The sequence below is a fragment of the Vombatus ursinus genome, unplaced genomic scaffold, assembly GCF_900497805.2.
Source record: "Vombatus ursinus unplaced genomic scaffold, bare-nosed wombat genome assembly UNPS02014773.1, whole genome shotgun sequence".
NCBI classification, from domain to species: domain Eukaryota; kingdom Metazoa; phylum Chordata; class Mammalia; order Diprotodontia; family Vombatidae; genus Vombatus; species Vombatus ursinus.
Window position 1 is genome coordinate 8,145,662 of NW_020954551.1, and position 23,886 is coordinate 8,169,547.

A 23,886-nucleotide genomic window follows, 5' to 3' on the forward strand; every position below is an offset into this window, starting at 1 on the left:
CCTACCTTGACGAGGTTGTTAGGAGGAAGAAATGCATGCAAAGCATTTTGTAACTGCAAGGCATTATATCAGTGTAAGTCCTTGTTTTCTTTATTATTACTGTAAGCTCCTCAAGGCAGAGGCTGAGCTCTCATTTTGGTCTCTATGTCTAGAGCATAGCACAATGTCCAGTATGTTCTCCAAGGTGCTGAACTCAGAGAAGATACAAAAAAAATGCTTATGAAACTGAATTCAGAATGGGGGCAGTCCTTCAAGGACCCTGCACTGCAAGAGGGTGACCCTCTACTGTGCTGGCATAACACTGACATGTGGATAGGAAACGGGACTGCAGATTATAAGGAATTGTAAAGGCTCGTCTCAATTCATAGGCTGGTCAACACTTACATACTGTATGAGAGGGATGTAACTAAGAAAGGAAAATCATTGATATGGCTGAGCCGAGGAACAATTAAGCTTGCAAATCACTATTCTACGTCTACAATATCAGAGAGCTAGACGGACAAACAGGCACAGCAGACTGACTTCTCTTCCCACTTCAATCCATCTTCCATTCAGCCACTAAAGTGATTTTCCTAAAGCACAGATCTGACCATGTTACCTTTCAACACAATAAGCTCCAGTGGCTTCCTATTGTTTCTAGGATTAAATATAAAGTCTTATGCTTGGCAGTTGAAACTCTTCACAGCCTAGCCCCTTCCTCCATTTGACTTCCCTCTACACACTGTACAATTCAGCTACACTGGCTTTGCTGTTCCTTGCCCATCTTCATGTTCCGTTTCCCACCTCCAGCCTTTGCACTGGCTGTCCTCCATGCCTGGAATGCTCTCCTTCTTTATTCCCAGACTCAGCTCAAATCCTACCTTCTGTAGGAGATGTTTCCCAGTTCTCCCAGCTGCTCCACCGTATTATCTTCCATCTACTCTGAAAACATATTATGCATACCTAGTTATCTTTTTGTTAAAATTAAAGGCTCTGTCCTGAGCCTTTAATAATGCTTGTTGGCTGACTCTCAATCAATTTATTATGAACCTACTATGTCCTAGGTACTGTAAATGACAAGGAAGGAGCTTTTAGCTTAAAAGTCGGTGGTTAAGAATTTGGTCCATTGAAGCAAAACAAAATTAGTACATTCGTTTGTGTGTGGGAGAGTTAAAGGATGTGCCCAGCTTGTTAGAATAATAGAACTGTTGAATTTCAATTTAGAAGGGACCATTGCCATTTACTCCCTGGGTGACCTTTGGCAAATCCCTCCCCAACCCAAATTTCGGTTTCCTCATCTGAAAAAAATGAAGAGACCAGCCTACATGATTTCTAAGTTTCCATTCAATTGTACATTCTGGGCTTGAGTCCCACCCCCTCATTGTATCAGAGCATCACCATAGCACTTTTTAAGCTAGAGGTGTCTACCATGAGACTGCCTTTTTTTTTTTCGATTTTGGGAAAGAGACTCCTTTGAATGGGGCCTAACTAATCTGGTCCTCCTTATGTAGAATTCTCCCTCAGAGTGGACAGAATCTTTTTCTTGCTCAAGTACATTTTTAAAGAAAAGGTTTTGCCATTTGAAAAATTAGTGCAACAAACACAGGTGCCCAACGTGATGTGAAAGCTCAGGCTGTTACCTCTGTAATCAACCAATCAGAATCACAAGATGCTACAGATGACACATTTGGGGGGATTTTCCGGAGAAAATGTTTTGGGCTTCATGGACATATTCATTCATTGTTTCATTAGTTCTTCTATCCTACACAAAATAGAATTCTACCTTATTTTCTCCCCCTGGTGTGTCCTGAAACCAAGGACATAGATGAGGTTCATCTGCCATCCAGCCCCTTGAAACTGTCAGACATCATTATTTTAGCGCCAGAATGGGCCTTGGAAGCCACTGAATCCAATCTCCTGATTTCACATGTGAGGAAAGTAAGTCACAGGGTGACACAGCTAGTAAGTGGTTGAGGTGAAATTTGAACCCTGGTCTTCCTAACTCCAAATCCATCATCCTATCCACTTAACCATGCTGCCTCATTAAGGAATCTGACTGAAAAAAAACTGAAGTGCCGACAATTCCTATGTCATGGCACCCAAGAGATTATCGAGCTCTGATTTTATAGATAAGGAAACAGACCCAGAGAAGAAATAACTTGATTATGGTCATATAGACACTAAATAGCAGAGCTGGGATTCAAACCCAGCTCTTTTGATTTCAAATCCAATATTCTTTCCATTATGTCATATTGGCAACTAGGGTTTGCCCACATTTGTACAGCTAGTTAGAATAAAAGAAGCAGAGAGTGTCAGAGCTGGAAGATACTGTAGAGATCAGCTGATTTAATCCTATATCTGAGAAAAACCAAAATCACAACAAAGTGGAATTCCTTGTTCAAGGTCACACAGTAATCTAGCAGCAGAGCAGAGTAGAACTCCAGTTGTCTGGTTCTCTGACCTGTGCTTCATGTATGGTCAGAGAATACAAACTCACTTATCACCTAAGGAAAATGGAATTATCAATAGGAAAGTACATTTGTGCTGCCTGCCTCCCCCCCATATGCAGGCAGTGCTGAACTTAAAATCAGGAAAGCCTTAGTCTGACACCTGCGTTTGACACTTGCTAGATGTGTGATGCTGGGCAAGTGGCTTAACTCATTTAAGCCTCAGTTTCCTCATCTAGAGACAAGTCTATGATTTCTATAGTGTAGGGAGCTCGCTAAGTCCTAAGGAGTTGTCTAAGGGACTTAGAGGTTAAGTAACCAGCATCACATAGTATGGGTCTGAGGCAGGATTTAAATCCACATATTTGTCTCAGGATTTGAATCCAGGTATCATCTACCACACCTCTTTGCTTCTATATATGAATTAGGGAAAACACTAGCACCTACATCATAGGGTTGTTGTAAGGAACAAATGGGATAGCAAAAAGCACTATATGCTGTATATAGAAGTATAAATGTGAGTTATTATTATGCATACATGATATGTTTCTGTATGCATATACCCACACATGTGTATGTATAGACATTATATGCATACATACATGTGCATACATGCACATATACCTCCATATATGTATGTATGCACATATATGTGTAATGCAAAAAACTTAAATGCTCTCTGGGCTTCTTTTTGTCTTGGATTAGCCGTGTTACTCTTTTTCACCATCCATGTGGCTAATTGGAAATTGACCAGAGTATTGAGTTATCTAATATTATAAAATATGTGTGAAGGAGGAGAAGAAGGAGGAGGAGGAGGAGGAGAAGAAACTGAGAAAATAGGAGAGAAAGGCAATCGCTACTCACAGTAAATGAAAGGAAAGAAGAGAACAAAGTTCCTTCATCATATCTGGATAATTTGGCCAGCACGCCTTCCAGGATTGTGACAAACTGCAACGACAACAAATGAAAAAGAAACATAAATGTCTGTCAGGTCCCAATTGTCCATAATCATGATCAAGATATCTTGACAACAGAATCCTGGTCTGAAAATATATATATATATTTAAGCATGGAATGAACCTCGTGGGTATTTTTTTTTATAAAGTTCTATTATCTAATTCCAGCCATCTGGGAAAGAGATTCTGTTGTCTCTACACACAAATATTTGACTTATTCGGCTTTCTCTTCATTGATTATGTGATTGCAAATATGAAATGCTACTGAAATGCAAAATGACACAATATTATCGAAACACACAGAGCACACGATAATATTCAATATCCTTTTTTTTAATAAAACAGTGCAAAACAGTTTTAATGTTCCACATTAGTGCTATGTTTAATCCAATCTATTTTTATTTGCATTTTTATCAGTAATTTCAGGAAGCCGAAGATTCCCACTGGCAAATATAAATGCTTTCCCTGTCTCTCTCTCTCTCTCTCTCTCTCTCTCTCTCTCTCTCTCTCTCTCTCTCTCACTCGGTTTCACTTAGCTCAAATTCTATAATTCATGAGGGGGACTGAAATAGCTTTATCTGACTTTTATGCTTTATTATGGCTCTCTCTGCATCTGAAACTAGAGGGGAAAGGGGGCTTTTCATGATGGCAGCTTTCTGTATTAATGTGGAAGTTTCACTGCTCTAAAACCGAACTTTGTCAGCTTGGAAAAAACAATTTCCATGTCACCGCATGCGGCGTTTGGGGATGCGTTCCTATTAGGTTAACATATGCCAATTCAACCGTTTGTTTTCACACAGTTCCTTTTAATCATTAGGAAAATCACTCTGAGCCGAGGGACTTGGTGACGCACCGGCATCTTGTTTCCTGAGCTATTCAACTAGCCGGCTCAACTTTTTTTAATGTGTGACATTTTAATGGAAATGCAGGATTAGAAAATAAAAAAGGAGGATATTCATGATGCCACATTTCACCTGGTGCAGAAGGTTACCTTTGCCACTAAGAGTGTTATCATTTCTTTAACAGTTTCTTCAATTAGTTCATCTATTTTTGAATGGTATTGATGCTAAAGGAAAAAAATACAAAGAGACATATATTAGCTTGCTCCATAAGTGATGGCACGGTAGTAATCAGTCGCTTTTATAAAATGTGATTTAAAAATAAAGGCTAGCTCAGAAAGCATATTTACACTGGGCTTTACCAAGCAGCTTTGCTGACTCCTTGACTTGAGAGCTTTTGATGGAGGAAGTTCTAAAGCCCTTTTAAAATTATCTGACTAACTCATTCTCATCCAGGCTTCTCCCTGACTTTGATAATGGGGAGACAGACACACATTTACAAATGATGTGTAAATGACTTAGCGGACTAGCACTGTTTGGGTTTGGAAGATACAAAGCGCAATGGAAAGACTTCAGTCGAGGAGATGGAAAGGGGTCTTTGGAAGCCATTTGGGGAATGGATACTATAACTAATACCTGAGATCCAAAACCTTGAGGACTCAAGGTCTCAAATGACCAAGCTCCTTGAGGTTCTCTTGGAACCATGGAAAGAATGCTAAATTTGGAGTTACTGGATTCAAATTCCAAACCTGCCCCGCCCCACCTCTTTATTCCCTATGACTTTGGGGAAGTGGCTTTATCTCTTTGGGCCTCTGTTTCCCTATTTGTGAAAAGAGGAGGTTAGGCTAAGTGACCTCTAAAATTCATTCCAGTTCTAAGCCTCTGATTTCAAAGGTCACTGCCTGCTCTGGGGCTATCTATGATACCATGATTTTGGGACATTGACCCTTTGATTGTCCAAGTCTTTGGAGGAACAGCTCAGGGTCCATGTTTCTGTAGGTGCATATTTGGATGGATAGTAAAACAAAACACCTAACAGAAATTGATGATACTTTTCCCCCCTCTTTCTCTTACTCATTTTCACTACTGTTAATTTAAAATAGGGATGTTAGACAAACAGGCAAAACCCCAAAACACCCCAGCGCAAATAAAAATCTGTTATAAATGCCAAGCGTAGATTGGAGAGGAGAAGGGAGTGTGACTTCAATTTAAAAAAAAAAGTCATATGCCAACTCTTTTGCATTCATTACACCATTCGTATATTCATCTGAGTCGTTCTATATTTTCTTAGCTAAGAAGGTAACAATGTGATTAAAAAAATAAAATGTTCAACACACTTACCCACTCTTTAGCAAACTTTTGGATGAATGATGAATAGGAACAGAAAAAAAGAGAAAGGTGCAAAAAAGGGCAAAAGGAACACATGAATGAAATTATAACAAAAACATTCTTGAAATTAGAAATGGGGTTCTGAGGAAGCTGGGACAGAAAGGATAAGCAGTGACAAACGAGGGTTGACATTTAGGTAACTGGCAATCTCACTCATTTCCAAAAAGCCAAGAGACAGTAAGTTAAATTAATTCACCAAGAATTTGGTTGTAGGGTAGAGCATTTTTTGCCCTTTATACAAAGAAAGAACCCTGGATAGGGAGCTACAGAATCCTGGCTCTGTATTTACTAGCTGTATGGTCTTGGGCAAATGATTCAACCTCTCTGAACTTTGGTTGTCTCTTCTGTAAAATGAGTGGGTAGTCTAGGGCACCCCCAAGGTCCCTTCCAGTTCTGAATCCACACTGATAATAATATGTCTATGGATATTTGTTTTCAGCTAAGTTTGCTAAGATATGTCTGGAGCAATGCTATTCATCAGTCAATAGTCATATCATTTGGAAATGGTATTTTTTTCTTGCAATGGTCTATGCTCGTAAGCACATTTTCCATTTGAGTTCTGTAGAGGTTTTGAGTGAAAGTTCACAATGCGAGGTCATGTACATAGTGGTGTATGTGTCTGCCGTTGTTATCTATGGAAATGGAGAAAGAGGATTTTTACGTAGAGGCGAAACTTTCTCATTGATGGAAAGGCAGATCACACGTGCTGCTCATGATAGGTAGGGGATAGAAAAGGGCGGCACAGGAACAGTGTGATTAAAGGTCAAGTCAAGACCAAGACTGTCTTTAGGGAAAGTCCCAAGACCATTCATCTGAGAAGTGGAGAAGATCAAGAACAAGGAGGCATGAAACTGACTTGCAGACCTTGGTAGCATCCTCTGGAGACCACTGCTAGAGAGAAAATCCAACTCCAACTAGGAGAAGTATTTGTGGTGATCAGTATTTTATTAAATGTGAAATTTAGTGAGAAAACAGGTCCTTTGGATAGAATCCTTTGTTATGCCAGGTGGAGAAACCTGGCTTAGAGGGGAAAAAAAGGTGAGGATAAAAAAGTCAGTTATTTACGCGTGAAAGTGTAGTGGAAGATGGACTTGATCTGCAGTCAAACTGGGCTCAGATCCAAGCTCTGCCACTCATCTCTCCTCATTATAAAGGTCACTTTGCTTTTCTGGCCTGTTTCGTCTTATGTAAAATGAGAGGTTGGACTAGATGACCTCCAAGGTTCCTTCTAGCTCAAAACCTGTGATATCATGTTGTTCATTTGTTTCAGTCACGTCTGACTGTTTACGACACAATACATATCTCTGCATTGGAATTTTTATGCTTAATATTGTTGTTGTTGTTTGATTGTTTCAGTCATATTTGGCTCTTTGTGATCCCATTTGGAGTTTTCTTTGCAAACATACTCGAGTGATCTTCTCCAATTCATTTTATAGATGAGAAAACTGAGCTAAATAGGGTTAAGTGACTTGCCCAGGGTCATACAGCTAGCAAGTGTCTGAGGCTGGATTTGAACTCAGGTTCTCCTGACTCCAGGACCTACAATCTATCCACTGTGCCACCTAGCTGATCAATATGCATAATTCCTTTAAGTTCTTTTATCCTGGTGTGTGTGTGTGTGTGTGTGTGTGTGTGTGCATTTATGTATACATGCATAACACAGATATACACATATATTAGAAAGGAAGAAGCATTTATATAACACCTACTATGTACCAGGTATTTTCTGACTATTATCTCATTTGATCCTGGTGAGGGAGGTGCTATTATATTCCCGTTTTAAGATTAAAGAAACTGAGGCAAACAGAGGTTAATTGACTTTCCCAGGGTTATACAGCTAGGAAGTGTCTGAGGCTAGGTTTGAACTCAAACTTTCCAACTGCTGACCCAGTGCTCTATCCACTGTGCTACCAGTTGCCTCTATGTAGAAAATACATACTATATATATATATATGTATATATATATATACACACACACACATATATATATAAGTATATATATATATAATATATCATCTATCTGTCTATGTAATAGATAAAAGAACCCAAGGCAATTGCATATTGAGCATTAAATTCCTTTGCACAGATACATCTATCAACTGATCCAAAGTATTATCTTCCACCAACTGTAACTCACCCAGTTTTCTAGACTAATTTCTCATTCCTCTCTCTTGCACACTTCACATTTTAGCTAAACTGACCTGCTGGACCATTTTGTGATATTCCATTTCCTGCCTTGGTGCTTCTACATAGGCTGTTGTCCCCTTTGTCTGCAAGCTCTTTACTATCCCTTCCATCTCATTGACTCCCTTGTTCTCTTCTAAACACAACTCAAGCCATCATCTCTTACGTGTTGCCTTTCTCAGATGTTAATATTCTCCACCCCTGGTTCCAGAAATTAACGTGTATTTACTTATCTATGATCAAGGCATCATAGCTTTAGAGTAAGGAGGGACTTAAAAGACTGTTTGGTCCAACTTCCTCATTTTACCTATTGTCTTCCCCTGTTAGAATGGAAGCTTTTTGAGAGCAAGGACCATTTTGTACCCCTTTCTTTGTATCCCCAGTACTGAGTACAGTGCCTGGCACCCAGCAGGTGCTGAATATATGCTTTTTGAATTGAATCAAACCCTAGGAAGAGATGCGTTGTTCAGCCAAAGAAAGCGTCTAACAGCAGGTAATTCAACCCAAGCCACACATGGCGCGCTACCCGTTAAATTCTGTTCTAAAAAGGCGCTCAAGGCTGGGAGCAAGAAGTTCAGTTGCACCAAGATCTTCCCCTACCCCCCAGGTCATTTGAAAGTTTTCCATAGTTGCCCGAAAGTGCTGCTTAATTCTCCTCATTATCCTCTTGCCTTAATCAGGTTCTCTTTGGGCTGTCAACTGTTCATTTTCATTGGATAAATTATGGGTTTTAACTCAAAGTTAATGGCTAGGTGTGTGAGAAGTAATACGGTGTGAAATGTATTGACAAACATATTTTCAATTAAGGGCTTCTTTACAAAGCAAATAAGGACCCCGCTGAGAGCAGCACCAGCTTTGTAAACAGCTCCACAGAGGAGAGAACAGATTTTGGAAGGGAAGGTAACAAAGGAGCCCTTCCAAGAGAAATCATTTTCCTCCCGCCTATCCGCCGGAGGGGACCTAAGCTTTCTGGCCCAAGGAGCAGCAAGACACTGTCTCATCTACGAGTACTGCGGAAACTCCAGATGGGTACCCTCATGGGTTTTGGGTGAGGGTTTTCTCTCATCCCCTTGTAGTGAAAAAATCACTATGATTCGGATTTCCAGGATGTGGATTTGAGTTTGGATTCTGCCACTGTTTGCTTATGTGAGCAGAGGATCATCCCTCGAATTCTCCAGGCTTTGGTTTCTTCATTTGCATAAGAGGGGTTTGAAGTGGTTTAGGTTGAGCAAGTAATCACCAAGCAAGTATTGAGTGCCTATGATTTGCTAGATGCTATGTTAAACATTGGGGATACGACACCAAAAAATGAATGGATCCCTGCTTTCAAGGGACTTCCATTCTATCTGGGGAGACCACACAGATATATACAATCAATCAATCAAGAAATATTCATTGGGCACCTGCTATGTTCTGGGCATTACTCCATATAATTGTATGTGGAATAAATACAAAACAAATATGAAATAAAGGCAGGGGGGCATCAAAGGTTGGGGGGATTAGATAAAAAGCTACTACAGAGCTTGAGCTGAGTTTTGAAGGAAGTAAGGGATCCTAAGAGGTAGTGGGATGGAGGCAGAGTCATCTAGGTATGAGAGACAGCCATTGCAAATGCCCAGTAAAGGGGGAAGGGCGCTGCGTGTGAGCAACAGTCAGAAGGTCAGTCTGTCTAGAGTCTAGAGAGGGGTGGGCAACCTGCGGCCTTGAGGTCACATGTGGCCCTCTAGGTCCTCAAGCGTGGCCCTTTGATGTGAAGTTTGGATTCAGTCAAAGTGACTTGAAAACCTAGAGGGCCACACGTGGCCTCGAGGCTGTTGGTTGCCCATCCCTGGGCTAGACCATAGAGTGAAGGAAGAGGAGTAATGGATGAGAAGGCCAGAAATGGAGGCTGGAGCTAGGTTGTAAAGGGCTTTAAAAGCTGTGCAGAGGAATTGTTAATAATAATAATAACTAGCATATACTTAAGGTTTAAAGATTTGCAAAGAACTTTACAAATACTAACTCATTTGATCCTTGATCAAGTAGGTGCTATTAGTACCCCCATTTTACAGATAAGGAAACTGAGGCAGACAGATGTTAGGTGACTTGCTCAGGCTCACATAACTAGTAAGTATCTGAGACCAGATTTGACTCTGGGGTTAGCACTCTATCTGCTGTACCACCTAGAGAAGAGGGTGACACAGACTGAAGGTTAAGGAAATTCACATTGGCAACTGTGTGGAGGATAGATCAGAGTGGGAAGACACTTCTGAGTTTCTTCCCACTATGATCATGAGTTCTCTTCCTGTTCATTCACCCACATCACACATACCTTCAAAATCTCCATATAGATTCTCCCTCTCCCTCCCTATAGATCTCTACCATTATCCTGTCCTCTATTGCCTAACCTAGCACTGAAAATGTTCTCTCATGAAAGAAAATATATGTAACTTACCCCCTACCCCTATGATATTTTCTACTAGTTTTAAGAGTAATAAATTAAGATATACAATTCAAGAAAACATGCATAATGGGGCTTATGTCTGCTTTACCCATTGGATAAACCTGTCCTCAGTTTGCATTTCTTTCCAAGTAATTACAAAATACTATTATTTCCCTCTGCCAGGTTCTGGTAGGATGAAGCTGAACTGATTCATTTTCCACTTTTTGAGAATAGATGTGTCCATGGACGGTTGTAGTCCTTTGCACAATGAAGTCATTTCTTGGAACAAATTCCTCTGAGGAACCCCTGACTACCAAATTTTTCATAGATCTCGAATGAGATACTGCTCTCTCCACTTGCTCAACTCCCCCACCCCCGGCCCAGGATTCTCCCTAGCCCACTTTCGTTGCCACAATCTTCTAATCCATTGCTATGTCCTTCATGTGAAGAGTTCCCTTGATGTGGCCAGTGCACCTCCATCATTCTTCTAGGATTGGAAAGTTTGGAGAGACTTCACTCCAGTTTCGGATAAGCTACGTTTCTGCGAAATTCACAATCCCTGCATGAAAATGATTCGACTTGACTTCCTGTGCTGCACATTCTGCCTTGTCATGTAACAGATTGTGTGTATGTTGTCTTTCTGTTAAGACCATCTGACCTTGGAAATGAGATGAAAACATTCTAGACCAAGTGAGAAGCAATTTAACGCACAACTTCATATCCATGGGTGCTTTAAAAATTCTGACAAAAAATAAATATTTAAGATGGTAAAGTATGTTTACCAAATGTTTGAACAGCTGCCTTTGAATGTAACATCACCCCAGAGGAGATGACAGAGATGAATTCAGGAAGTGAGCTTAAAATGAGAAACATATTACATCATCCGACCCGCATCTTGTCTAAAGTGTATTTAGGAAGTTTATTGATAAAGCCACTTACGTATTGTTAGTGGCAGGGGAGGGTAGTGGATAGAGCACTGGATTTGGAGTCAGAAAAACCTGGGATCCAGCCTCAGACACTTACTACCTGTGGGACACCAGACAAGTCACTTAACTTCTCTTTGTCCCACTTTCCTTGTCTGTAAAAGAAGGGAATCAGACTTTATGGTTTCTGTGGTCCCCTCCTGCTCTAAATCTATAATGCTATAGGTGGGTGGTAGAACCACAAGGGACCTGAGATATTTCTCAAGATATCTTGAGAGATATTTATAGATATTTATTTAATAGATAAGGAAATGAAGCTCAAAGACTTGAATAGCTTATCCAAGGTCATAGTTCTAGTGGCAGAAATAGGACAGGCATCCTGATTACCAGGCCATCTCTCACTTTTTCCCACATCACATCTTAGTGTATGCCCTTACTGCTATGTTGGATCTCACATGTGGTGGACCTGTCTCTCAGGCATAATATTAACTTGGTTTCTCCATTCTAAAATCTTTCCCACCTCTTAGTTGAAGGTAACAGGTGTTAGCTCCTGAACAACATCCCTAGAGTTATTGGATCAAAGATTCAGAGCTGGAAGGGACCATAGAGGACAATGAGTCTAGCCTTATTATTCTACTGAGGAAACTGAGGTCCTTAGGTGGTTAAGCAATTTATCTAGGGTGACTAAGTAAGAATCTAAGGCAGGATTTGAACCTGTGTTTTCCTGACACTAAATCTACCTCCCTGTCCACTATTGCATAATGCCCCTTGGGCTAGTCTTTAATCCTCAAAAAAGGAGAAGGAAGGCACAATAAGCTATACTCTTTTTTCTGCCTGCTTTCCATTCTCTTTTTATAGGCACACCTTATATAGAGGTGCTTCAGATTAACTTCATTTTATAATAATGATAATATCATTATAACCAAGACCAACTTAAAGTTGTTTATTTTCCCCTCCCCAGAGTATTTGGAATACAAAGAAAAGGAGAAGAGAAGGAGAAAGTATCCCCAAATTAATGTATCTAAAACGTTTGGCTTAATTCCTACAAGTCCAAAGTCACTATTCCATTTGATGCTCTATTTCTCTGGTTTCTGAAAAAAAGGTGAAGTTAGGAGCTTGTCATTCAAGACCTTATGATCCTACTTCTAATCAATAAGACTTCCCCATCTATGTACTGCACTAGGGCTTTATTCCTTTGCGGAGATGGATTGTTCTTACTCCAGATCTGGACAATGGATTAAAAGAAAACCAAAGTCCAAGCTGATGTGAGAGTTGCTATTTTGTTTAATTAGACCTCAAACTTGAGGATGGGAGATCCTTGAGGAGGAAGGAGCTAACCCTTCTCTCTGTCCTCCTTCCAATGGTTGGGTTCATTGCTTCTTGTCTTTGAACCAGTCTATTACCTTTCATCCTATTGTTGATGGCCAAACAATCCTTAAAGGTCCCATTGATGACTTGGTATCATCAATCATGGAAATAGAATGGAAGTAGGGATTTTTTTTTGGTCTGTGTATCAATAGTACTTTGCACATTGCCTAGCACATAGATGGTGAGTTTTTTTCTAGTTGTGTCTGACTCTTCGTGACCCCATTTGGGGTTTTCTTGGCAAAGATGGTTTGCCATTTCTTTCTCCAGCTCATTTTACAGATGAGAAAACTGAAGTAAACAGGTTTAAGTGGCTTGCCCAGGGTCACACAGCTTATAAGTATTGGAGGACAGATTGAACTCACATCTTCCTCCAGGCCCAGCGCTCTAACCACCGCACTCTGTCCTTAGCTGTCCTAAGTTGCTAGCACATAGTAGGTACTTAAATGATAATTGATTGATTGATCTGGACAAATGCTGCATCCCATAAAGAAATCAGCTCTGTAGTGCCTTAGACACCAACTTTTGATGGGAACCCTCCATTATCTCTTGACAAATCTTGTTCTGTGATTGGACATTCCAGAGTAGTAAAGAAGTCTTCTTTATATTGAGAGGAAACCTGTCTCCCTAGAATGTCTACCCTTTGGTCCAAGTCCTCCCTTCTGGAGTAACCCAAAACAAGTCAAATCCACCTCTTCTGTAAGGTTTAAGTTTTCTCTGTAAGCCTTGTTGTTCTGTAGAACAAGCCCTGAGCCAAGAGGAAGGAGACAGAAGTTCTAGTCCTGGCTCGGCTGCTAATTAGCATTATGACCTTGTGGAAATAACTCCTTTCCTCTGGGCCTCCTTCAGTTTTCTCATGAGCTGAAGGAAGACCCTCTTGACTCTAGCCCCTTAATTTCAGAAGTTAAATGTTTGGGAGAAATAAGTGCTTGAATGCCAGTTGTAAAATTGGCCTTGGAGAGAGTGAAAGGGAAAAAGAAAGGTACTGGAAATGTCGATAAACAAAACAAAAGAAGGATGCTCTCTGTAACTTATGCAGTGAGGATTTACATCTGATTTACAGATCTATTAGGTTCATCTGTTTGTTAAAATATCATTCCCAGGCAACTACTACTTCTCACTACAGCTAGGATCTCTCAGAATCACTATATTAAAGACCTTTGAAAAGCACACACATTTCTGTAAGGTCTGGGCTCCTGCTGGTTTTTTGGGGGGCTGCCTTACATTTCAGATTAAGGGCTGCTTCCCATCTCCGAATCTGGTTCTTTTTCTGTTAGCGATTCAGTGATGTGGGGAGGGAGGTGCGAGGCAAGGATGGGCTAGTGAATCAGCAATGTGTTTTCCAATGATGAAGGCTTTGGGACTAGAAAGGTGTGGCATGGGGAGGATGATAGTTGAGGAACTGTGTGGGTGATCAGCTGTGGAGTCCTTCATACCACCCATCATGCTTCAGCTTTAAGTGCCATTGAATCGTTCTTGGTCAACATGAGAATGTACCCATCCAAGCAACAGATCAATTTCACGATATGCACCAAAATCAGCCAAATTGGGCACTCAATATGGTGTAGACCCCAGCCAAATTAAAATCTACCTCAGCCTGGTTATTGGCTACTCCTGTCAAATTTCCAACCAGCTACGTTGTCCGTGTGTGTAGGCATCGCCTTAATGAAACCAGACCTTAACTGTCTGGGCAATGTTCATGGCTTCATGGCAGTAGGGGAAGTGAGCAGTGAGGAGCTGTGGTCACTGTGCATTTGCTCCTCTTAACCTCCTCTTTTCTCCTCGAACAGTTGTATTCTGATGAGATTAGGTTAAAAGTTTCTAGAGACAGAGACTGTCATCACCTTTGTATTGGTATCACTAGTGCCTCGTGCAGAGCTAGATATAGGAGGTGCTTTGATAATGCGTATTGATAGCAGTGGAAAGAGGTAGTAGACAGGGAGCTGGCCTTGGTCACAGGAGCTGCAGGAGCCCTCTACACCAATGAAATCACAATTCCAAATGTAACTCATTGATTAATTGGTTAAGGGCAGCTCAAATTTATTTTGAACAAAATTGATTAAGATATACTCTGTGCAAAGCACTCTGCTAAGTGCTAGGGATGCAAAGACAAAGAGGAGAATTGTCCCTCCCCTCAAGGAACTTAAAATCTACTAGAAAACATGTCACAAAAGGATTTGTGTGGAAGTAGAAAGGGACCAGGCTCCCTTTTGTTTTGAGAATGGAGGCTGTTGTTTTTGGGATGGTTGTATGGCTAGGAATCTTTTTAGTACCAGCTGGTAGACCCACCTCCTTCTACTCCTGGTGGCCTCATGAAGGTTAGAGGCCTTGGGTTCACATCATGGCTCCTATACCAACTAGCTGTGTGATGCGAGGAAAGTCACTTGATCTCTCTGTCTCAGTTTCTTCCTCTGAAACTGTTAATCTTGAGTGAAAGACAACAACTAACCAACTATAGAATCATTGTGAGGACAGTGATTTGTAAACCTTAAATCACTATACAAATATTAATTATTCTTGTTACTACATGATCTCAGTCATCTCATTGACAGCTTTTTGTCACATCTGAAGTCGTTAACCTGGTCTCTCTGAGACCCAGCAATTAGAATGATTAAGGAAGATAAAGAGAACTAATCTACAACCCTACACTGTCTGAGTCTATTACTGACCGCTGTTTAAGCCCAAATTGGGAGTCTTCTTCACAGGATGCTGCCTTAGGGGAAATAAGGTTGGGGATGATCTTGCCAGCAAGAGAATATCACACATAGACATTTAAAAATGGAAGATGCACAGAGAGAAAATAAATAATGAACAGGGAACAAATATAATTGAGTATAAATTCTGAACATGTAAGGGCTGTATCAAAAAATCTGATTTAGGAGCAATTTATGCCAATTGGCAGGAACCTAAGAGTTGCCAGAAATGTTTCTGAATTAATTCTAAATTGGTATATGAATATCAAACTGGCTTGACGCCATTGGGAGAAAACTGATCATGAGTCTTTAATCAAGCCCAACTTCCAGCTTCTTTCATCTTTTCATTTTAAATACCACATTAAGATTTGAAATATACCAAAGGACAAAACTTTTGGTCAGAAAAGACAAAAAAGTAAGGTTAGCAAGGCATGCAACTTACAGAGCTTGGTTACCTTGGGTTTGGGGGAAATTTAGGCATATACTGACCCATGCTTGGGCAATGGGGAGATTTGGAAAATATGTCAGGCAAATTGTGGGGTGAAAAGATAAGAGTGGCTTCTGCTTTCCAGATGTTTCCTATTGATAAATCATGTCCTACGTGTGAGGTTTCTGTTGCATGTGGGAAAGGGACAAGCATTTAGGCAAACACAGATCTGCCTTCTAAATAGTGACACAGACTCTGTGAACAAGGTCAGTGAACGTCACTTGGCTCAAAGGCCCCTTATGCCCATGCTGGTCCCTGCCAATAACCACTTCCAAGTGCCTGAAATTCTGATCATGCATATTCATCAGAGATTTATTTGATAAACAGATCTTGAATATTCATCTGCATACCGTATATGTGGATGACTAAATTCACAAATGTTAGAGAATGTTTCTGAAACCAGCAGACTAGGGGATAGGATATTTGTGAAGTTTTCCCCTATACTTGATAGATGTTAAAAAAAAAATCTCCCTCCCCACCCCCCCCACTTTTTTTTTTTTTACCTCTTGGCCCATTTCCATACTGCAAAGTTTTGTTGATTGGGCCTTGGCATCAACCATAACATTAAACATGGTGCATATTGACTGTGGGACTCGGAAATCTGTCGATCGGCTGGTTTTTTGCAGCTTAACTTCAAATGCAATCCTGGTTCTATTAAAACAAAGTAGGGAAAGATCATTTCAATGTTAAGACTGTAACAGGTGGAGGAGACATTTCAAGGGAGGGCAGTGAAATAGAAAGCTGAATATGATCATCAGTAGCAGTCCACAATGATTTCAAATAGGTGCTGATGAATATGAATTTTCAGACTCAAGAGGGCCATATGGAGTAGGTCCTGGTCAAGAAAGCTTCTAGCCTCTACAGGACATGCCATAGCCACAATAATAGTCAGAGATAGTGTAAATTGGAATACAGAGCCTGTTGAGTTTGAATGCCCAAAGTCATCTTCATTCACTTCACAAAGAGTTTTGATGGTGGTTGGACTCTGCAGCATATTAAATCAACCACACCTTCTGATGCTCCCTGAGGAAGGATGCATAGCTACCTGCTGTCTTGATGTACTATCATGGACCAGAAGCATGCCAAGGGGGAAGGGCGGACATCGGAGACCTCAAAGCACCATAGCTACAGAGCACTGCCCCAATCAAAGTTTTCCTCTTTTTTATTCCCGCTTCAGTTTCACATAGACCATCAAGGTTCATTTTACCTCTCTTGCTTAAATGTGCTAGTTGGGGGCAGCCTGACAAGAATGGAAATGTCCAGGTACCTTCCTGGGAAAAACAGATACACCTGCTCCTTTCCCATCTCTATAGCTCTGTTGCACTTCTCTCACAGCCGTTCTAATAGAGACTATCCTGATTTCAGATAAAATCCTTCCTTTCTTGGCAGTCCAGTATGTACCTGAAACTTGATGTATTAACAGCCGCACCGAATGTGCTATGGGAACCCATGAGTATGGAAAAATTAACTCATTAACTAATGCTCCATGGTAAAATTATTGTATATGCAAGTTCGTTCAGTTTGCCAATTGCCTTGTTTTATTTTTTTCTTTTTCCAGAGAAAGATTCAAGAGCAGTTTCTAATCTCCCTGTACATTTGATGGGGAAAAACGAAACCATGACGACCTTATTCTATTGCCTTCTTACTATAAAGACCTTCCCCCCACTTTAAAACTTTTTAATGCACATCTTAATTCAGAGGCAGTCAGTAATGCAATAGAATCTCATTGTAACAAGAGTCAGGTATGTTCAATTGGTACTGTTATGGACTCCTCCCCAATGTAACGAGAAAAGTCTTGTCAGTATCAGGGGTGGGGACCTTGTGGCCTTGAAGCCACATGTGGCCCTCTAGGTCCTCAACTGTGGCCTTTTTGACTGAATCCAAACTTCACAGAACAAATCCCCTTAATAAAAGGATTTATTTTGTAAAACTTGGTCCCAGTCAAAAGGCCACACCCAAGGACCTAGAAGGCCACATGTGGCCTTGAGGCCACAGGCTCCCCATCCCTGGATATGCCTTGCCAACAATCTAGGGGTGACTCCTACCCCTTGAGATGAATGTGATAAAGGGGAACTCTTCCGTATTTAAAAAGGAATCAGGAAATAACGGGACCCATAAAATTCCATTCTATTTTAATTGTAACAAGTTAATGTCACTTAGTTTCTATGGACCTCAGTTTCCTCATCTATAAAATGGGGTTGGTAAAAGAACTGCCCTCACTGCACTGTTGCAAGAGAATTTATGTAAAGTGCTAAACAAATGTTATTATAATTTTTGTTGCTTGCATTATCCCATTATCACTTACTAATAAATAACACAAATCATGTCACTTGTCTCAGAAATCTTACTAACAATGGGACAACCAAAATTAAACACTAGTCTGATTGAGGAAAGAGTGATGAACATACACAACAGAACCTTAGTGTACTAAGGTAAATTGAAGTGGAATTTTAAGGTCAGAATTCATATTCTTTAAAAAAATATATATATATTTTTAAAAAGAATCATCCATAAATTGCACACAAGCACATTAAAAGGTAAACATGGCTTAACTTGTTTTCTTACCACAGTGCTCATTTAGCAGCAAATACAAATCCATTCTATTTTTTGTGTCTTGAGCAACAAAGATATTTTATGGTTAAAGAATCGCCAAATAGCCCTTTCAAGTGAGGCTACTAAAGCTCGTGCTACAGTTAGACCAAAGAAAGATATGGAATGGAATGCGTCTTTCAATTCCCATTCCTTTAACTCTGTCCCATTCATTTTCACAGGAGAAGTGACCTCTCTTCTGTTAAGTTCAAGGATTGTTGGGAGGTGGAAAGATGTGCCTGCATGAATACAAAGTCTTGGAGTAGAATTAGAAGTGAGAGGGCTGAACAGATGGCTGCTTCTACCTGTAACAGACTGGAAAGCCAACCAATGTATGAGTAGCTTATGAAATTGATTTAAATTTCAATAAAACCTAGACATTCCTAGACATATTTCCTTAACTGCTTTAATATTCCATATCCAGTATATTTGTTCATTATGTAGTATCAGGATACAGACAAGTTCCAGGTCCGAAGCATGGGCTCCATGTTGTGAATCTTGAGGCTAAGATATACGATTTGATAACACTTTCGTGTGACTTTTGCGTGACTCAAGGTATCTCTTAGAGACCCCTGAGTATATTTTCTCAATTCTTAATTCTAAGACTTGAGTTTGATCATCTGAATTGGGAGAATCTATCAAGGAATCACATACTCAGGGCCAACTGAAGGCAAATTTATGAAATGGACAAATGTCATTTCTCACCCCACCCTCTGCTTTCAATTCTTTCAGCCTTTCCCAATGCTGACAGGTCAAAGAGTCTTCATGCTATGTATAGCCTTCCTTCATGTCCTCATTTTTGCCTCCACTTTCATATGTCTATTAAAATGAACCTGATCACTGTGAATGCTTGAATGGGTTATCCTTCCATGGTAACATCAATTTCAGCAGGGATTTTTCTGGAGAGGAGTGACTGTAATGGTTATGGATTACCTGGTCATCTTGGTTGGTGGAGGCATAAAACTTTTGGGCTGGGCTATTGTGAGACCTTTCAGTGTCTGTCAGATTCTACCATGGAGCTGTTCTTACATTCTGTTTATGTTCAGGGTTAACTACTAATGGATATACTTTTTTATATTTTTGATAGGCATGAGGAAAGGAATCTGAGAAATGTAGTTATGGTTGCTGTAGGATATATAGAAAATGGCATTAAAAGTTCCATTGAGGTCTGATTGAATGGGTTACCTTTGAATTTTGGGAGAAGGTTATAGAAGGAAACCAGAGCCTAGAGCAGGGATGGGGAACTTTCAGCCTCGGGCCACATGGGGCCCTCTAGGTCCTCAAGTATGGCTCTTTGACTGAATCCAAACTTCATAGAACAAATCACCTTAATAAAAGGATTTGTTCTGTAAAAGTTGGACTTAGTTACTGATTCCCAGCTGGTCTGTCTTTGAGAACATACCTTTTGTCAGTCCAGAGCCTAAGATTCCCCTTGGCATGTTGGGAGTTTGGCTCCCTTCCCCTGCAGTAGCCATGTATATATGTATCAATCAGTTGTTTTTCCCTCTGAAGCATTAACTCAATGCAGCTGGCATCGGCCACACCCAAGGACCTAGAAGGCCACATGTGACCTTGAGGCTACAGGTTCCCCGCCCCTGGCCTAGAGAATCTCAAACTTGAAACTTGAAGTAGCATCAAAATGGCTCCTCAGACCAGCTATTGCCATGGCAATAATCTGTTGCCTTAGGTTGCCCTCATCCTCCTTCACTTACATAGCTTTGAACTTCTCCTCTTCCTCAAAATAGGAGAAGATGGTGACATGAATTCCCATCTTCCTCATCCCAACAAGTGCAGCTGACTTTCTGTGGTACATGATATCTTAAGAAACATGGGATTGTTCACTAGTTTTTTTTTCCAGTAAGATTAAAAAAAATAATGCATTTATATTCTGGAGTGGCTCCTGCAGGTACTGCATGGGATTGAATCTGGCACTATGGCTATGCTGATCAATTGATATAAATTTTATGGCACTTCTGCATCTGTCGTCCTTCTAGATCCCCTACTTTTCTTTACAAGTGGTGTGGACATTTCAGTAGCCCCATTCCATCTCTCTCTAACATAAAAAATGTCCTTTCTGTACTCAAGTGATGAAATAGGTACTTCTTGGGCAGAGTATTTATTCCATGAACTATTCCCTCTCTTTGGTATATCTATTTGGCTTTACATTTTCCCAGAACAGCTGTAACTAGGAAAAGATGACTGAATTTAGATTGTGCTCACAACACTTATAATCCTTTAATGACATAGGAACAATAGAACTTAGCACCTAGTTAACAAGAATTTCTTCTCCCTTCTTTCCCTCCTTTTTCTTTATTTCTTTCATTTTCTCTTTCTTTCTTCCTCTCTCCCTCCCTCCTTCCTTCCTTTCTTCTTTCCTCTTTCTTTCTTTCTTTCTTTCTTTCTTTCTTTCTTTCTTTCTTTCTTTCTTTCTTTCTCTCTCTCTCTTTCTCTCTCTCTCTCTCTCTCTCTCTCTCTCTCTTTCTTTCTTTCTTTCTTTCTTTTCTTCTGTTGAGATGCCTCCTTGATGAGCACCTTCTTCAGTGGTGCTCTTTAGAACCTACCAACTGACCAAATGCAAAGTTGCTCAACTTTGACTTGCCTGCCACATACTTAATACTTGCTTGCTGGCTTGACTAGCCTTAACAGTGTAACCACATTAATTGAGCTGCTTTTTTGGTGGTTACTGCATTGTGCGCATGATCCAAAGGCCAAACGTCATTTTCTGGTAGCCATGTTCATTTTCTCTCCCTAGTATACCTCATCAGAATCTGTTATTCATCCTCCAATAAAGTCAGTGGGCTGAAGCTAAGCTGTGGAGGCACACGGGCTTACCTTTTCACACAGGACTCAATCATATCACTCGCCATCAGTTTCAGACGTTGTTCTAGGTGCTTTCCAAACTCTTCCTCAGGCCAGTGCAAATCCCTAATGAAAGTCTGCAGAGCATCAAGTTTCCAGAAGAGGTCTTCAGAGGTGCCTGATCCATTACTGGCAGGACAGAACAAAAGCAAAGGTCATACGCTACTCACCGCTTAAAGCAACCCGATCACGCCAACAACTGTGCTTGGGGCAAACAGTGGTTCTAACGTACAAAACACGGTGGCAGGGTGGGGGGGATTTCCACCAGCAGGATTTTGAGTTTTACCATACATTTACCTAGTCAGCTGGGTTAATCAAATCATTCCAGACCAATAAGAAGAAGATAAAATGATATATGCCTTAGAAGAATGACTAGGGGAGAGGTGTATGGTAAAAATCAGCCTTCTTTCAATAACCACATTAACATATGTGATGATTCACATGAAGGCCACATGTTGAGATAGAAAAATCTCGATCAATAATAACTACATGTCAGCATCATGCAGTTATCCAGATTCAGAGCGTCATGCATTTCCTCCGCTCCCCTCCAAACCGGAGGGCTCTTGGAGATTTCAGATTGCCAGGTAAAGGACAGTGCTAACAAGTGGTGAGCGAGGACATGCTTTGTCTCTTGTGGGGCCAGAACAAATCGATTGACCTTGGGTCCACTGAGATATCTTGAATCCAAGATCTCGGTTTGCTTTATTGACTCAGATTTTTCTCAGGCCAGCCTATTGCAAAGGCAGCTTCAAGACTGGGAGCTGGGGAGGCTAATGTGATATATGCAAATGCTTTGGACCAGTGATAAGACCTGAGCCCTTCCACCAGCTCGTGGACTTTACCCACTCTCCTGTACTGACTGAGCCATCAGTCTCCATGTGGTTCTTTATAATGGCATCTAAAAAACATTCACCTGGGGAAGCAAACTCTGGGCCTGGATAGTATTGAGTGGGTACAAAGAAAATGCTCCACATTTCACCCTTTTGCCGTTCTCTGCTTCAGCCTCTCTCTTGTAGCAAGGACAGTGGGAGCTCTGAGAGATGCCACCCCCCCTCCTCGCATACCACGAATGCTAACACAGTAATTTATAAGATGTCCAACACACCATGCATTACCACTTGTTCTGACATCGTCTATAGAAACAGATGAGAGTGGGTGTTTCTATTGTGACAGATGCCAGCTGCATTGAGTTAATGCTTCAGAGGGAAATACAACTGATGCATATATGCATACATGGCTACTGCAGGGGGAGGGAGCCAAACTCCCAACATGCCAAGGGGAACCTTGGACCCTAGACTGACGAAAGGGATGTTCTCAAAGACAGACCAGCTGGGAATCAGTAACTAGATGTTTCTGACACAAAGGAGAAGGTAACATGGAAACATGTCCTTAGAATGAAAAGTGATCAAAGGAAACTGGAATCATGAAAAGATATAGAATCAGGCATTTTCTGGTGGGTGATTGTGAAATGAGGCCTTCTTTTTCCTTTTTTTTTTTTAAATGAAGGAATTAACTGTGTGTGGAAGTTCAGCCTTTCCCCATCCTATGCTTGGAAAACACCCCACAACTTTGACTAGTCTAAGCCCCGTTTTGGAACTGCATGGTTGTATGTTTTAAATCATTAAGTACATATGAATGCAATGATTGGTATTTATTACAACAACATTTTGACACCCATCTGGTTTCATAGTTTCAGAAAATTTCTTCTAGGGTTTTTTTTTCTTTTGAAGAGCTTATTATTAAGTTTTGACATGAGGAAAAGAATATTTTCTTTTTATTTTTGAGATAAACTGTTAATGTTAAGGCAATAGCACCAAAATTATTTTGATTGCTTAGCAGTTCCCAAAATGTGTTCCCACTCATGCCTTAATTAATTGAACAGAGACCATTATCTGCATTATTATCATGTCTTGATTCATATCTTTTCAAAAAAAAAAAAACAATGTCACAGAGCATGCACAGGGGGAAAGAATAAAAGCTTTCATGTATTTTTAATTTTTGTAACAGATACTGCCTAAGCTAACTTTTAACACTGTCATCTTAGCATGGATATGACTTGGGTTTCTTTCATGGTTTTGTTTCCAAGAAAAGTTTTGGGAGATTTTTTAGTTGTTTTTCTAAAGATAATCAGACACATTGATCATATCATTCCACTGTTATTTCATCCAGATAGAATTTTTTCTCTTAAGGTTTGGCTTTAAAAAAAGTTCCAAGTATAGATATAACTGACATGCTTAGTTCTTTACTTGGACTGTTAAAAACAAAACAAAACAAAACAAAAAAACCCCTAAACTGGTGCAGGGCTACCTTGATGAATGTGATTTTGAGATATTACAACATCACTATCCTCTGGAAGCCATTTTTTATTCCTTTGATTAAAATGCTTCCCTTTGAAAATGTGCCAGTTTCTTCTTTCAAGGAAAAGCTTATTGGGCCTATAATTAGCAGCTGTATAAGAAAAAGGATCAAAGCAGGGTGTAGAATGGCTAAGCCTTATTCACTTATTTAATCATACACGTGGTTCTAATTTCATTTCCATGGGGTAAAGTTGGGGAACACTGGTTCTCCTTCTTGATAGGGGGAAAAAGATGAGAGGACTCATTTCCTAAAGTGGAAGATGTACTTACAAAAATTTCTAGGAAGACCATTTGTTCATCTGTTTACCTGCGCCAAAGAGAATAACCATTTCTAATCCTTTTTGGGAAGGTGTTTGTAAAAGTAGGTCTTCCAAATAACAATGCTCATTGATTTCGG

At 40.3% G+C, this 23,886-nt stretch overlaps 1 protein-coding gene across 2 annotated transcripts in view; it reads right to left on the minus strand.

The window, feature by feature from the left end:
* CADPS (calcium dependent secretion activator) overlaps positions 1-23,886 on the minus strand; it is a 464,921-nt gene that overhangs the window by 78,307 nt on the left and 362,728 nt on the right. For both annotated transcript variants that reach the window (XM_027864021.1, XM_027864023.1), the window contains exons 19-22: positions 21,106-21,261; positions 16,188-16,335; positions 4,374-4,448; positions 3,291-3,374 (exon numbers count right to left, since the gene is read on the minus strand). In XM_027864021.1, the coding sequence (XP_027719822.1) occupies positions 3,291-3,374; positions 4,374-4,448; positions 16,188-16,335; positions 21,106-21,261 (463 nt within the window). The remainder of the gene's footprint in view (positions 1-3,290; positions 3,375-4,373; positions 4,449-16,187; positions 16,336-21,105; positions 21,262-23,886) is intronic.